Source organism: Gouania willdenowi, chromosome 3, assembly GCF_900634775.1.
Source record: "Gouania willdenowi chromosome 3, fGouWil2.1, whole genome shotgun sequence".
Taxonomy (NCBI): domain Eukaryota; kingdom Metazoa; phylum Chordata; class Actinopteri; order Blenniiformes; family Gobiesocidae; genus Gouania; species Gouania willdenowi.
In genome coordinates, this window is record NC_041046.1 from 44001752 (window position 1) to 44018528 (window position 16777).

The following is a 16777-nucleotide window of genomic DNA, read 5'->3' on the forward strand; positions in this document are numbered from 1 at the left end:
AACCGGACTGAAGGTTAAGGTGGAAAAGTGTCACTTTTTGCAGTCTGAGGTGTGCTTCCTAGGTCATCAGATTTCGGCTGAGGGCATAGGGACTGATCCTGGAAAAATAGCTGCAGTACAGCAGTGGAAAGTTCCCAGTACAGTGAAGGAATTAAGATCATTCCTAGGTTTCTGTAGTTATTACCGCCGGTTCATAAAAGGGTTTTCTCAACTGGCAGGCCCTTTGCATGACCTAGTCAACATCTGCCTGAATGCCACCAGTACATCAGGGTCCAAGCAGCGGATTGACAGTTTGTGGACCAAAGACTGTCAGGAAGCTTTTGAGCTACTGAAAGACAAACTGACCAGTGCTCCTTTATTAGGATATGCTGATTTCTCCCTTCCCTTCTTGGTGGAGACAGATGCCAGTAGTACAGGATTAGGTGCAATCCTATATCAACAGCAGGGAGATAAGAAAAGGGTGATAGCGTATGCCAGTAGGAGACTGCGTAATGCGGAGAAAAATGACAGGAATTATAGCAGTATGAAACTTGAACTGCTTGCCCTCAAATGGGCGGTTTCAGAAAAATTCAGGGGGTATCTGCTAGGTTCCAAATTCACTGTCATAACTGACAACAATCCCCTGTGTCACCTCAACACAGCCAAACTAGGTGCAGTTGAACAGCGCTGGGTAGCTCAGTTAGCAGTTTTTGACTTTGAGGTCAAGTACCGCCCAGGTCGCTGCAATACAGCGGCAGACACCCTCTCTAGGCAGCCATTGGCAGGGGAGCCCCCACCACACTCAGATGATCTTGATTTTGATGAGTGTGTAGCAATTTGTAATGTCAGAAAAGGTACAGCGCTAGGGCCCGAACTAGGGACTGCAGCAGTGAAGTGCTGCAGTGTGAGGCAGGTTCGTGCTTCACAGGCCGAGCAGGAAGCCAGCAACAGGGAAAGACAGGGTAATACCCCCACTTTGCCTGGGTACTCTAAAGAAGAGCTGCGTCAGTTTCAGAGCACAGATCCCACACTCAGCACATTCAGACACTTCTGGGACAGGAAACAGAAACCCACCGGTAGAGAGAGAGCAGGATTATCCAAGCCAGTATTGTCCCTACTCAGGCAGTGGCACCGAGTCAGAGAGTCAGATGGCCTACTCTACCGGGTGATGAGTGATGTTCATGTGGGTGAATGTCAGCAACTCCTCTTGCCTACCTGTCTAAAAGAACCGGTTCTTAGGAGCGTGCATGACAGCATGGGGCACCAGGGTATTGAAAGGACTCAAAATCTTCTGAGACAGAGGTGTTTTTGGGTGGGAATGTTTGGTGATGTAGAACAGTGGATTAAGAAATGTCAAAGATGTGTTCTTACCAAAATGCCCCAGCCTAAGATCCATGCACCTATTAAGTCATTTTTGGCCACTCGGCCATTGGAGGTAGTTGCTGTGGATTTCACTATCTTAGAGCCTGCCTCAGATGGAAAAGAAAACGTGTTAGTTGTGACAGATGTGTTCACAAAGTTTACTCAAGCCTTTCCCACTCGTGACCAAAAAGCAGACACGACTGCTAAGATTCTTCTTCGGGAGTGGTTCATGAAATATGGCGTGCCGGAGCGGCTTCATTCAGATCAAGGTCGAAATTTTGAGAGTGAGGTTATTGCAGAGTTATGTAAGATGTACGGTGTAAAGAAAACACGCACAACTCCCCATCACCCCCAGGGAAATGCTCAATGTGAACGTTTTAACCGCACGCTCCACGACCTCTTACGTACTTTGCCTCCAGAGAAAAAACGGCGATGGCCTGAACACTTAACAGAGTTAGTCTACGCTTACAATGTGACACCTCATGCAACCACTGGCTACGCACCATACTATCTACTGTTCGGGGTCCAACCTCACCTCCCAGTGGATGCGTTGTTAGGACAGGAGCCAGTAAAGGACAAAAGACATGATTGGCTTGTAGTCCATCAGGAGCGTCTTCAGGAAGCCCATGTCAGAGCCAGGGAATATGCGGAACAGAAGGCTGCAGCCCGTTTTGAGTTTGACAAGCACAAAGTATACTGTCCTGCTGTTGATGTAGGTCAGTTTGTCTATCTCCGACACAGGCCTCAGGGCAGAAACAAAATCCAAGATGCCTGGAGTCCTGTTGTTCATAAAGTGGTAGAAATCCAGGGCACCACTCATACTGTTGAGCCTGTGGAGGGTGGTCCAGCTAAACGGGTCCATAGGGCTGATCTTAGACTTTGTGTTGCTCCTGTTTCTCCTCCCCGCAGGAGGAAAGTCACTGCTCCTCCACTAGCATCTGTCCCTACTTCTCCGGAGTTTGCTTCAGACTGTGCTGATTCTGATTTTGTAGTGGTTGAAGAAGTCACCTGTCCTAGTTTGGGTCGGGGTTTAAAGGAAGAGAGAGAGGACAGTGAAGACACAGAGTCAATGCACAGTTTTGAGACAGAGACTGTGAACTCTTCTGATGGTGAACCTGAGGTACAGAAACCTGTTCCCATTACCAGAACTCACCCTAAAAGAATCTCAGGGGTTGCTGCACCAGTTCCTGCACCTCGTAAGACTCTCAGATCAAATGCAGGAGTGCATTCGAACCCCCACCATATCCCAAGGTCAGCGTGTAATGCTGTTTCACTAACTCCTGATGTGTTGTCTCAGCTACTAACGAACATGGGTGCTGTATTCTTCCGGGAAGCAGTGAAGGAGTTTAAAACTGCTTGTTAAGTCACCGAGGACGGCGACTGTTTAGCAGGGGAGTATGTAGCCAAGTGAAAAAACTGACATTTCACGGTGGTGCCACTGGGGGCGCTGTGCCCAGTGTAGTGAAGCAATGCAGGAATCCACAGGAAGAACAAGAAGAAGAGCTTACTGGAGCATCGGCGTGTGGGTTCTTTGCTGAGAAAGAATGTCTACAGAGAAAATGGTGTTCATGTCCTGCAGTGAGAAGTTTATGGGGAACTAGCCCAGCTAGCTCGGATAAAACTACTACTGGACAACCACTACAGTTGTTTATGCACATGACTGTTACATCACACTGTTGATACACTGAAGTTTATTAGTGATCATTTATTTGTGATAAGCTAAGAAGACATTACTCCAAATTTGTTTTAACACTGCTCCTCTTTCTTTGGGGCAGTCAAGGAATAAAAGACCCCGAGATTTAGTTTTGTGTCTGGTGTTATTTTACATTTCACTAGCCTACAACTACATCACAGCCACCTACATCTCCTGATATGCTGACACACAAAGTTGATCCAGAGGAGAACGATAATATTGGCTTTGACGAAGCTTTGGAAGGGGTCAAGTTTCTGCTTGACGAAAACATCAACCTGAAGTCTCAGATCGCTGACCTCGTTAATAATCAGGTGTTACTGGAAGAGGAGGCTCGTAAATTAAAAGAGCATACGGTCGACACAGAACATCTGGAGCGGAAGGCGAACAAGCTCAAGATCTTCCAACGAAAGCTACTAGTGTGTAGACGCCAACTGATGGCCCAGCATGAGAACAAGAAGAAGGAGATGCTTCAAAAAGAGCAGGAGCTTCAAAAACAGAAGGAAGATTTCAATCTGAACTTTGAGCAGAAGTTTCAGGAGTATCTGAGTTCTAGACAGCAGAAGCATCAGCAGCTGCAGCTGGAGGAGCAGATGTTGGGGCTTAAGATTAAGGAGTATCTGGGCTCTAAAAGGCAGAAGAATTTCCAGAAGCTACAGCTTGAGGAGCAGAAGTTGGAGAAGGAAATTCAGAAGTACCTGAGCATCAACGAGCAGAAGCGACTCCAGCAGAAACAGTTGCTAGAGTCGCTTGAGGAGAAGGTTCAGGAGCGTCTGAATATCAAAGAGCTGATCGTGGAGGAGAAGGAGCAGGAGAATCTCAGCTTCCAAAAGCAGGATGAGAAAAAGGCGGGCTCTCCATGGCAACGGTTTATCAAGTGGTTTAAGTGTCCTTAAACTGAATGGTTCAAATCGGTTTGGTTCGATTTGGAAAGTCAAAGGCGGGGAAAAAATTAATAAAATGATAAAAAAAATACCAATTTTTTTCTCAATTTTATCGGCCATGCTGATTATTGGTGTGATGTGCTGACATTGGAAAGCCTTTGGGAATTAAAGCATGTTGTAAACCAAGTTTATTTACAACCGGCCGAACACATGTGACTCTTTCTCCGTTCAATTGGATTATATTTTATTTCACACTCCAATAAACCTTTTTCTGCATTTATGAATTATTCCTATTATTTCTCTCTGCATTGAAGCACTATTATAATCACAGTTGATATCATTTACACAAAATGTCCATTTTACATATTTTCACAAAAATATACTTTTTAAAATTCAGTATAAAACCAAAAAAAAACATTCCTTCACAATTGTCATCTAACTGTATCACCAGTCATGTATATATTCTTGTTTAAACACCTTGTTTTTAACCTCTTATTTAACTGTACATTTTGTCACAACTAAACATATTTTAAGTATTTAGTTAATATAACAGAATAACTTCATATGCAGTTATTGATTTACTCACGCACTATTGACTTAAAACTTATTAACAATCAGAAATATGACTAACTCCTGGCTTGTCACCAAACCCATGAACTCTAACCACACCACCAGTCTCAGTTTAAGTACAGGCCTTAAACCAAGGCTGCAGATGTAGCACATTTGTATCCATACATTAGCATTAGCTTAAACCACCAAACAATGTATTGCACTCACACATCAGAATTCACACATAAAGATAAACCCACAAATACAATATTGTACACATGCAACAACCCACAAATGACCAGGAGCCAAAAGAAATAGACTTATAAAGTATACAATTACTACAATGTTGACCGCCATTTTGTTTACTCTCCTCGTCATGTAGCATGAAACTTACATTTCTACACACATTTACACATTTTAGCTAACAGGCTACATATCACTGGAGTACCATATTGTGTTATAAACACCTGTAATCACCTCAAAGGTGAGAAACTAACCTGTAAATGTGGAAAAGACACAGCAAAGCTGGACACATGTGACTCTTTCACCTTTCAATTGGATTATGAGGCACGACCGGTGCAAATTACTTAGAGACTCAGTGACGTTTCAGGTCAGTGTCACCATCTAGTGTCCGTTTCACAGCATGACATGGTAAAGTAAAATTTAAAATTACAACTACAATAAACTTAAACAGACTTTTCAGGGGATGGAAACCAAAAGAAAAACATCTCAAAACACAAATTTTGTGTGTATCACACTTGAGTATTATTTAAAAAAATTATAGAAAATTGAGGCAGTTGTGTGTGTTGACTCTTTTATTGGCTTTTTATCCAGTGGGCTGGACACGTTTAAGTTAGCATTATTGGTTTAGATCAGTGTTTCTGAAATGGGGGTACGCAATGGCACTACAGGGTTACGAGAAAGAGTTTGGCCACGCGATCCAATGGAGAGATAATTGACAGAGAGAACATGTCATGGTTTGGTCCTGGAGGATTTCTGCCTGACACTGGTGCAGAAGGACAGAACTGAAGAACAGGGCCACGACTAAATAGGGAGGTTGACACAGGACAGGCAGGTGTCAGCTGATGTATTTAGGGGTTACCAGTAGTGATCGACCGATTCATCAGCCGGCCGATTTAATAAATTTTTGTGTATCGGCGTCGGCCGATGCGCGCTGCTGCGTTTGCCCATCCACTTTATGAACAGAGCGGCTGCCACAGGCTGCTCCGTGTTGCTGGAGACGGAGGCTGCAGAGCCCCTCCCCCCACTAGCAGAGCATGAAAGTAGCTCTTCAATCCCAACGGCAGGTTTTAAACTTTCAAATTCAATGAAATTTTTTTCAATTCAACTTTATTTATATAGCACAAGATACAACAAAGTAATCTCAAAGCGCTGAACAAAATTTAAAGTTCATAGTAAGAAATAAAGAACCCAACAAGATCCATATGAACAAGCACTTAGCGACAGTGGGAAGAAAAAACTGTAATGGTACCGAGTGGGCTTCAGAAATACTAAATCGATTAAATTGGTCAAACCAATAAAATATTAAAACCCAATGTAGTGAGAGCAACTGGCCCAATAAAGAGAAGACAGTGGATGCACGTTAACCATTTAATATTTGCAAATCTAAAAGAGTCGCACCACACTATTAAAATAACCATAGAATACCAGACTAAAATATTATCCAGAGAGGGCGATATAGACCAGTCCGGGCGCCGGGCGTAAATACCGCAGCTCATCCACTTTCAGGGACCTCTCAGGCACTGTAGTCTTGCGTCGGGGTACGGTCTCCGTCTCGCTCCGCTTGCACGTCCGGGCCGCTCTGTTGGACAACCGCAGCTCCTGGGTCTCGATCCTCCCTGTCACAAAATGACACAGCCAGCACACAGCTCCACGTCCCCACGAACCCACAGCCGACACGCCCCTAGGGCGTCTGTATACTTACAGGCAAGGCAGGGCCTGCCTCTACTGTAGATTCGCGTCGGTAGCTCGCGGGGTCTGCTGTGTGCTCCAGGGCTTCCAATCAGGTGTGCGTCCGCTCTCTCCCTCGGCAAGGCTCGTCGGTCGTCCGCGTTCCAACGAACCCACAGCCGACACGCCCCCAGGGCGTCCGCTCTCTCCCTCGGCAAGGCTCGCCTGTCGTCCGCGTCTTCCCTCGGCCAGGCTCGTCGGTCGTCCGCGTTCCAACGAACCCACAGCCGACACGCCCCCAGGGCGTCCGCTCTCTCCCTCGGCAAGGCTCGTCTGTCGTCCGCATCTCTCGTCTCCGTTTCGCCTGCCTCGTTGTCTTCCGTGCCCTCCTCTTTATGGTCAGGTCTGATGCGTCGCAGGTGTGTTCGATTGCAGGGGGCCATTGATTAGCAAAAAGTGACAGCTGTTGGGGTTGCTAGGGGCAACAGGCTAAAAGGGGCGGTGTCCAAAATATGCAACCAAAAAAAACCACAATAAAAGCACACAACATGCAATCAAAAAGCCACACCACAATAAACCCAAACAAAAATAAAATCCCCTACTTGTTCCCCATCACAAAACTTTTTTCCTTCTTTTAACTGTTACGTTCACTTATCTGTTCCGTGGGTCCACGTGTTGTCGCACTTGTTGTTAACGAACAGCTGGCCAGAGGTTTTGTTTGTGTGTGTGTGTGTGTGTGTGTGTGTGTGTGTGTGTGTGTGTGTGTGTGTGTGTGTGTGTGTGTGTGTGTGTGTGTTTCCTTCTCTCTGCTTCTCACTCAGCGCTGCACTGAGAAGGAGAATTTTTAAAACTTCCAGAAGCAGTTTACTACTTCTTTGAATATTTATTCTTGGTAATGTTGATGCAGTTTAGAACAGAAATTTCAACAGTTTGTTGTTTAATGCACATCTATCCATCCATCCATCTCATTCCGCTTTATCCGGGGCCGGGTCGCGGAGGCAGCAGTCTCAGCAGAGATGCCCAGACCTCCCGATCCAAGCACACCTCCTCCAGCTGTTCTGGGGGGACCCCGAGGCGACACCAAGCCAGCTCAGAGACATAGTCCTTCCAGCGTGTCCTGGGCCTTCTACGAGGCCTCTTCCCAATAGGACATGCCTGAAACACATCCCGAGGGAGGTGACCAGGAGGCATCCGAAACAGATGCCCGAGCCACCTCAGCTGGCTCCTTTCGACGTGAAGGAGCAGCGACTCTACTCCGAGCTCCTCCCGGATGACTGAGCTTCTCACCCTATCTCGAAGGGTGCACCCAGCCACCCTGCGAAGGAAACTCATTTCGGCCGCCTGTATCCGTGATCTTGTCCTTTCGGTCATTACCCAAATCTCATGACTATAGGTGAGGGTAGGAACGTAGATCGATCGGTAAATTGAGAGCTTTGCCCCCCGACTCAGCTCCCTCTTCACCACAACAGTCCGATACAGCGACCGCATCACTGCTGACGCCGCACCGATCCGTCTATCGATCTCATGCTCCATCCTACCCTCACTCGTGAACAAGACCCCGAGATACTTGAACTCCTCCACTTGAGGCAAGGACTCTCCACCGACCCAGAGAGGGGAAGCCACCGTTTTCCGGTGGAGAACCATGGCCTCAGATTTGGAGGTGCTGATCCTCATCCCGGCCGCTTCACACTCGGCTGCAAACCGCCCCAGTGCACGCTGAAGGTCCTGATTTGAGGAAGCCAACAGAAAAACATTATCTGTAAACAGCAGATATGAAATCCTGAGGTTCCCAAATCGGACCCCCTCCGGTCCCTGGCTGCACCGAGAAATTCTGTCTATAAAAGTAATGAACAGAACCGGTGACAAAGGGCGGCCCTGGCGGAGACCAACATGCACTGGGAACAGGTCTGACTTACTGCCGGCAATGCGAACCAGACTCCTGCTGCGGTCATACAGGGAACGGACAGCCCTTAGCAAAGGGCCCCGGACCCCATACTCCCGCAGCACCCCCCACAGGGCACCACGAGGGACACGGTCGAACACCTTCTCCAGATCCACAAAGCACATGTGGACTGGTTGGGCGAACTCCCACAAACCCTCGAGCACCCGATGAAGGATATAGAGCTGGTCCAGTGTGCCGCGACCGGGACGAAAACCGCATTGTTCCTCCTGAATCCGTGGTTCGACTATCGGCCGGATCCTCCTCTCCAGCACTGTGGAGTAGACCTTGCCGGGGAGGCTGAGGAGTGTGATCCCTCTGTAGTTGGAGCACACCCTCCGATCCCCCTTCTTAAAGAGAAGGACCACCACCCCGGTCTGCCAATCCAGAGGCACTGTCCCCAACTGCCACGCGATGTTGCAGAGACGTGTCAACCAAGACAGTCCTACAACATCCAGAGACTTAAGGTACTCAGGACGACTCTCATCCACCCCCGGTGCCCTGCCCCCGAGGAGCTTTTCAACCACCTCGGTGACTTCAGCCCGGGTGATGGGCGAGTCCGCCTCTGAGTCCCCAGCCTCTGCTTCCTCATCGGAAAACGTGGCAGTGGGATTGAGGAGACCCTCGAAGTACTCCTTCCACCGCCCGACAACATCCCCAGTTGAGCTCAGCAGCTCCCCCCATGCACTGTAAACAGTGTTGGTGAAGCACTGCTTCCCCCTCCTGAGGCGCCGAACGGTTTGCCAGAATCTCTTCGAGGCCGACCGATAGTCCTCCTCCATGGCTTCTCCAAACTCTTCCCAGACCCGAGTTTTTGCCTCTGCGACCGCGCGGGCTGCAGCACGCTTGGCCTGCCGGTACCTCTCGGCTGCCTCCGGAGTCTTACCCGCCAAAAAGGCCAGTTAGGTCTCTTTCTTAAGCTTGACGGCATCCCTTACTTCCGGGCGCCACCACCGGTTTCGGGGATTGCCGCCGCGACAGGCACCAGAGACTTTACGGCCACAGCTGCGAACGGCCGCATCGACAATGGAGGAGGAGAACATGGTCTACTCGAACTCCATGTCTTCCACCTCCTTCGGGATCTGGGAGGAGCTCATCCAGAGGTGGGAGCTGAAGACTCCAGTGACAGAGGGATCCACCAGACGTTCCCAACAAACCCTCACCACACGTTTGGGCCTGCCAGGTCTGACCGGCTTCCTCCCCTGCCAGCTGATCCAGCTCACCACCAGGTGGTGATCGGTTGACAGCTCAGCCCCTCTCTTCACCCGAGTGTCGGAGACACGCGACCGGAGATCAGGTGATACACCACGTGTATCCTGGTACCACGTGCACTTATGGACACCCTTGTGCTCCAACATGGTGTTCGTTATGGACAAACTGTAACTAGCACAGAAGTCCAATAACAAAACACCACTCGGGTTCAGATCGGGGAGGCCGTTCTTCCCAATCACCCCTGCCCAGGTCTCACTGTCGCAGCCCACGTGGGGCGTTGAAGTCCCCCAGTAGAACAATGGAGTCCCCAGTTGGGACACCGTCTAGAACCCTTCCCAGGGACTCCAAGAAGGCCGGGTACTCTGCGCCGATGTTGGGCCCGTAGGCCGAAACAACGGTGAGAGACCTGTCCCCAACCCGAAGGCGTAGGGACGCGACCCTCTTGTTCACTGGGGTAAACTCCAACACGTGGCGGCTGAGCTGGGGGGCAATAAGCAAGCCCACCCCAGCCCGCCGCCTCTCCCCGAGAGCAACGCCAGAGAAGTGGAGCATCCAGCCTCTCTCCAGGAGTTGGGATCCAGAGCCCAAGCTGTGCGTGGAGGTGAGCCCGACTATATCTAGCCGGTACCTCTCAACCTCCCGCACAAGCTCAGGCTCCTTCCCACCCAACGAGGTGACGTTCCATGTCCCAACAGCCAGAAGCTGTGGACGCGGACCGGGCCGCCGAGGCAACCCCCCTCGACCGCCACCCAGTCCTCTCTGCACCCGACCCCTATGGATCCCTCTGCGGATGGTGGGTCCACAGGAGGGCGGGCTCAATGTCGTCCTTTTGGGCAAGGCCCGGCCGGGCCCCGTGGGCAAAGGCCCGACCACCAGGTGCTCGCATTTGAGCCCCAAACCCAGGCCTGGCTCCAGGGTGGGGCCCCGGCTGCGCCATACCGGGCGACGTCACGGTCCTTGCTCTTATTAAATCCATAGAGGGTCTTCTGAACTGCGCTTAGTCTGACCCATCACCAAGGACCTGTTTGACATGGGAGACCCTACCAGGGGCATAATGCCCCAGACAACATAGCTCCTTGGAACATTCGGGCACTCAAATAACCCCACCACGTTAAGGTGGCAGTTCACGGGGGTCGCATTTGACATCATGTTATTTTCCTCTGTTAATTTATGTTCTGGGGTTGTGTTGGAATGGACTATTATTCATGGTTTCTTTTTGTGTTTAATACTATAATTACATATATTTATACTCAATAATCCTGTTAATAAAATATATCTTCAGTCAGGCCAATTTACCCCCCTCCCCCTCCCTTCTGTGCTCCATCTCACTCACATGCATGCTCACAGCTGCTGCAGAAGAGGAGCTCAGCTCATCACTATTGTGTAGAAACGTTGTTGTCTCATGTGTCATTCAGCAGTAAATAAATAATAAACTTTACCATTATATATGTTAAAAAACGTGACTAAAAATTCTGTTTTAACTCTGTCAGCGGTGACGCGCTTTCAGTGTGAGCTCGTGCATGCGAGGGATTGAGAACGAGCAGGAAGACAGAGAGACGTGATTGGTTCAAAATAAACGGTTTGTTTTTTTCCATTGGTCAAAGTTATTACAGATTTACAGCTGCCACAGTTTGTCTTTGTTCCTTTTTCAGAGAACATAAGATCTTAATTTCTGTTAGGATGTAAAGACAATATCAACCAAAAACTTAAAAAGTGTATCTGGAGAAAATCACCTACCCTAGCTTTAATGAAAAACATCACAGGTTTACAATTTTTACTTTATTTAACTTAATTTTATTTTGTTATATTTTACTCTTTTTTCAACTTAAATGTATTCTGCTATGCTTTTTTTTTTTTTACTTTATTTTATTTTGTAATATTTTGCTTTTTCTTTTCTTTTTTTAACTTATTTTTATTTTGTTATATGTTGCTTTTAACTTTATTTTATTTAATTTTATTTTTTATATTTTGCTTTTTTCCCTTTATTTTCTTTTGTTATATTTTTCCTTTTTCTTTTTTTCCTTTTTTTTTTTTTTTTTATTATTTTAATTTTACTTTATATTATTTTTGTTGTAGTTTATTGTAAGCAGATATGGGCAACTGGTGGTCCAGGGGCCATCGGTCTAGTTTTGAGCAACCCTGAAAGCAAACACAAAGTGACTCCACAAACAAACAGAATTACAGAAAAATACACAAAAGAAAGAGAAGAATACATTAATTGACTCATAACACACAAAACAACGTCATAAATACACAGAATGACAGGAAAATATATAAAACGAGACAAAAAAAGACAAAATGACAACAAAAATGACACCAAAACACACAAAAATGACAACAAAATGATACAAACTCAGAATGGCTTTAACTTTCCTTTGGGTAAAGGCACAAACATGAACTTCACTGTGAAATGATCAAAACAGAACATTATTATTAAAATTACTGCTCAGATTAGTCTTTATTCTAATTCTCACACGATTGTTAATCATGAGAAACAATCATAGTCTAATCTCCCAGCATGCACCACTGGATACAAAGAGTAGAAATTGTGCTAATTTAAGAAAAAATCCTCCTACAAAACAATGAAATAAATGTAGTTTTTGTGCTGTACGTGAAGATTAGACATGATCATGAAACTGTAAACAGTGAACAATCAGAATAAATGAAGAGTTATTGGAACCCTGAGCTGCTCACGAGCACAAATATCAAAGCTTTAATGACATTTATTTATGGAGCACTTTTGTGTTTTGTCTCCATTAAATGAAAATGTGACAGTTTTTAGTTTCTAAGCAACAGCTTTACTGCCCTCTACAGGTGATCTGACTCATTACAGTAAACATCACCGTGAGCTTATAATAATAATAATAATGTTTTTATTATTTTGTTCTGCTGTAAATAAATTAATGTATTCATTATTTAATATGTTTATATTCACATGTTCTCACAGCATACAGTCACTTAGTTAAAAAGTACCACAATGATGCAAATTTGGGGAAAATGACTTTTAGTATGTAGTGCGTCATCATTTTTTTTCGTGTGTTTGTTTTTTGTTGCGATGTGTAGTTGTGTGTGTTCTGGGGACATATTGTGTAATTTTTTATCTAATTTTGTACGAGTCATTTTCTATGTGGAGACATTCTGTGCACTTTTTTAAAAATAATTTTGTTCCTTGTTCCACTTGGCCACTTTTTATTTTATTTTTTCAGACATTTAGTTATTTTTCTTTTACTTTTGTGTATTTTTGTCATTTCTTTCTATGTTTTTAGAATAATGTGTAGTTTGTCTTTGTTAGTCATTTCTGTTGTGTTTTTAGAATGATTTTGTGGATTTTATTTGTAATTTTGTGTGTAAAATGAAATCTCAAATCTATGGACACAGGTCAGATAGTGGAGCCCAGAGCTCACAGTAACCATGGTGATGCTGTGTTTAGTTGTTATGCTGCAAAGCCAAAGTTAAAGGAACTTTTTTCTCTACTGCAGAAGAATGAGAGGGAGATTTATGGTCGTGTTGTTGATGATTTTAATTGATTTTACTGATGATTTTGTTTTTTTGTTTTGGATTTGTTTTAAGTAGATTTTTATTGTTATTTTATGTATTTTTCTTTTGTGCATTTTGTTGATTTTTGGAATCATATCGTGCACTTTCTATATTTTGTCTATTTTTCTTGTCCTTTTGTGCGTTTTGTTTTGTGTGGTTTTCGTCATTTTGTATATTTGTGTCATTTTAATGTATGTTTTTGCAACTATTGTGTAGATATTGTTGTCATTCAGTGAACATTGTGTCCTCTTAAGTTTTGAAGTATTTTAATTTTCCTTTTGTGTTTTTGGAAGCTTTTTTTTTGTATTTTTTTAGATTGTTTTTGTAAGTTTTTGGAGTAATTTCCAGTTTTCTTGACATTTTGAGTTGTTTTTTTTTTTTTTTCTTTCTTGTTTGTTTTGGGGTCCGCTCTATGTCCTTATGTGGCCCCCTGGCTTTATGTTGCCTATGTCTGACCCTGTATTTCTATTTGATGTAAATCCACAGCGAACATTAAACACACCGTGTTGTCGTCCTCAGTTTTATTGAATTCTGTCGCCGCTTTGTATCAAAGTCGTCTTTGTATCGTGGAGACAAATTAATCAACAAAATAAAATCCTTATGTTTCCATATGAACATAAAGGAAAACTGATCATATCCTCCCAGACAAACAGAGCAAATAAAAAGATTGATTTTAAAGCAGATAAAACACAACAGTTGAAAACATACAGTATGTACTTCTGCTCAGAGAGAACATGCAAACTGCACTTTCAATCCAAACATAAATACATTTAAATTAAAAAATAAAATTGTAAACATACTTTAAATATAACTTAAAAAAAAGTTGTGCTTTGAAACAAATATTGTTATGTCTGCTGCATAAATGAAGCCCTTTCAAAATAAAAGAACATGAGATGACTTCTTGTAGAAAGAAAGAAAGAAAGAAAGAAAGAAAGAAAGAAAGAAAGAAAGAAAGAAAGAAAGAAAGAACAAGTAAAAACAATCTAAATAAATATTGTTGTCAGAAATGGTCGAACTTTAAATCACAGTTCAATGTCGGGGCTGTTTTTCCTGCTAAATGTGGATTATTATGTTTATTTTTGGTGCTCACTTTAGTTTTAAATTCAAAAGTTAACATTAACTCTTCGACGATTTAGAAATGTTTAATACTTTGTTTTGAAGGTAAAAAAAACGACATTGAGGTTATCTTTTCAGAATAAGAACAAAAACACATAAATACACATTTGATCAGAAAACGACTGATTGCTTTTGTTTTGATGTCCAGGGATGTCAATGTCTGGTCATGGAGAGCTGCTGTCCTGCTTGTTTTAGCAGCTCCACAGATTGTAAAGCAAACAGAACATCTGCAGCTTCTCCTCCTTAAAATACAAAATAAATGAATAAAATAACATGTTTCTATCTTGTAGATCAGAACAACATGAACGACCATAAAACATCAAACTCTGCAGGATTTGACCCAAAAACAAACGTGTTCAATGAGAATATTTATTTATTTTCTGATGCCCTGAGAAAAAAACTGCATATTTAAAACTGACTTCATCATCATCGTCGTGCAGATGGTCCTCAGAGCAGCAGATGGAGCTGCAGGCTCACGTAAGAAGGATGAGGAGGAAGAGAAAGATGATGAGGAGGAGGATGCTGTGGTTAAACCCTGAAACGCTGAGTCAGCACTCAGAGAAGAAGCTCCTCCTCCTCCAGGGTCCGTCACTTACACTCAGTTAAAGATCAGCTGCAAACAGTTCTTTATAAAGAGGAGGAAACAGAGTCTGAACCACGTCTGGATGAACGTCTCTGAAGGACAGAAGATGCTCTGAGTGTCCCACGCACAGTGAACGCAACACGGACGCCCTCGACCTCAGCTGGAGACACACAGAGAGACGTTGATACTAATTATACTGTGTAAAGTCAAAGATCTGAGGTCTTTACGATGTTTGAATGAATGATGAACATTGGTTCATTACCTGCAGCCTCGTTTACAACAGCTGCACACGCAACAAAACAGGCCTGAAAGATGCACACGACACTTTCTACACAAAATGCTTCAATGCAAATTCTATCAACACCTGTGAAAACTAAATTATAACTAAATGTGTTCACACAATCAATTATAAAGAAATCAGGAAATATTTTTCAATAATATTGTGCAATATATATCTATAAAGCAAGGAATCTCTGTCTGTGTGTGTGTGCGTGCGTGCGTGCGTGCGTGTGTGCGTGTGCGTGTGTGTGACCCTGACCCACACAGATATTTGAGGAACAGATTGCCATGAGAGTTTCAACATGGCTGCTGCTTGGTTCAAAGGTGTGAGACGTCCATAGAATAGAATGGATCCACCCCATATACTCAACACTCACACAAGCTTACGGACCTTACACGCCTGCAGGCGTAGCAAAAGCGTTGACATGTCACGCAGACGGTGCTCGATAGTGAAGCATGCCTGACCACTATAGCTTCACTCACACCACACCTGCTTCTACGTGTGACTGATATATTTATGTTCGTTAGGTGTCATTCAGGTGTGGCGTATGTCTGCATACATTTTAAAGTGTGGCGTCTATAAACGTGTTAGCGTGTTAGCATGTTAAGGCACATCCAACACACATGCAGACGTGACTTGTGCCCGTGTAACCATTCTAAGTCTATGGGAAACGTAGATATAGTGTCAGATCAATTACACGTTCCACGGACTGGTGCGCATGAATTTAGATGTGTGTGTGTGTTTAATTCAGAATTAAATTAGCATTAGGAAGTGTTTACACATCATTTTAAAGAGGATTTAACTTTTATTCTGAAATGAAGAGGAATTAAAACTCCTATGTAAACATGAGATAACTTCATGCTGATGTGTTGCTTTTTCATAATTTATTCATTTAAATATATGAAAACAACAATTATTACTGTACACATTTCAAAACACCCCTAAATGTCTCTGACGTCACACCTTCAAACACAACCTCATTTAACCATCCATGAAAAACTACTGGCCCCTCCCACTTTTCTATAGTAACACATACTTCCTACGAACACTGACCTTGTTTTTATAAAGCACAAAAACTCATTTCTACATGTGAACGCCTCAGAGAACAACAGACGCAACGATCACAGTCACATCTATTACTGATGCTGAAAAAAACAAGTTCAACATCACATAAAGGTGCTGATATTATGTTAAAATCATAAAGTTTTCTTAGCACGTTTGCAAGAGTTTTTACACAATCATCTTAAATATGATCTGTTTTAGTTTTTATTGTATCTCATACAGATCTTGTAAAATATGCTGTTTGTATTTTTTTAACACATCTGTGAGGATTATGGATTCTTACAGGAAAAGGAATAGTTTTTTATTCATTCATGTATTTATCTTTGCACTGAAAACCTTTAACATGTTATGGAAATGATCCATATCTAGTTAATTCGTTTTTTTACTGTATTGTTTACTGCTGAGGTGTGTTTAGTATGGTTTGCTTTTTCGTTTTCTTGATTGTGTGATTTGGAAACACTGAGTATTGCATTATAATCGTGCACAGTTTTATCGTTGTTCTGCTTTGGTCACTTTAAACACAAGTTATAAGAAAAACCTTCAAATGCCTGAAATTCATTTGGAGGAGACAGTAAATATATTATCAGTTCTATGGTTTGACCAGCAGAGGGGGGTGTGGAGCTGGAATTGGTTTCTAATGTGAGGATGGACAAATATATATATATATATATAT

General features: G+C 43.7%; 1 protein-coding gene across 1 annotated transcript in view; it reads right to left on the reverse strand.

Annotated features, from left to right (window-relative positions):
• Positions 1–14707: 14707 nt before the first annotated feature.
• LOC114454896 (nuclear receptor ROR-alpha-like) overlaps positions 14708–16777 on the reverse strand; it is a 39022-nt gene continuing 36952 nt past the window's right edge. The window contains exon 12 of the mRNA XM_028435769.1: positions 14708–14922. Within this exon, the coding sequence (XP_028291570.1) occupies positions 14782–14922 (141 nt within the window). The 3' untranslated portion in view covers positions 14708–14781. The remainder of the gene's footprint in view (positions 14923–16777) is intronic.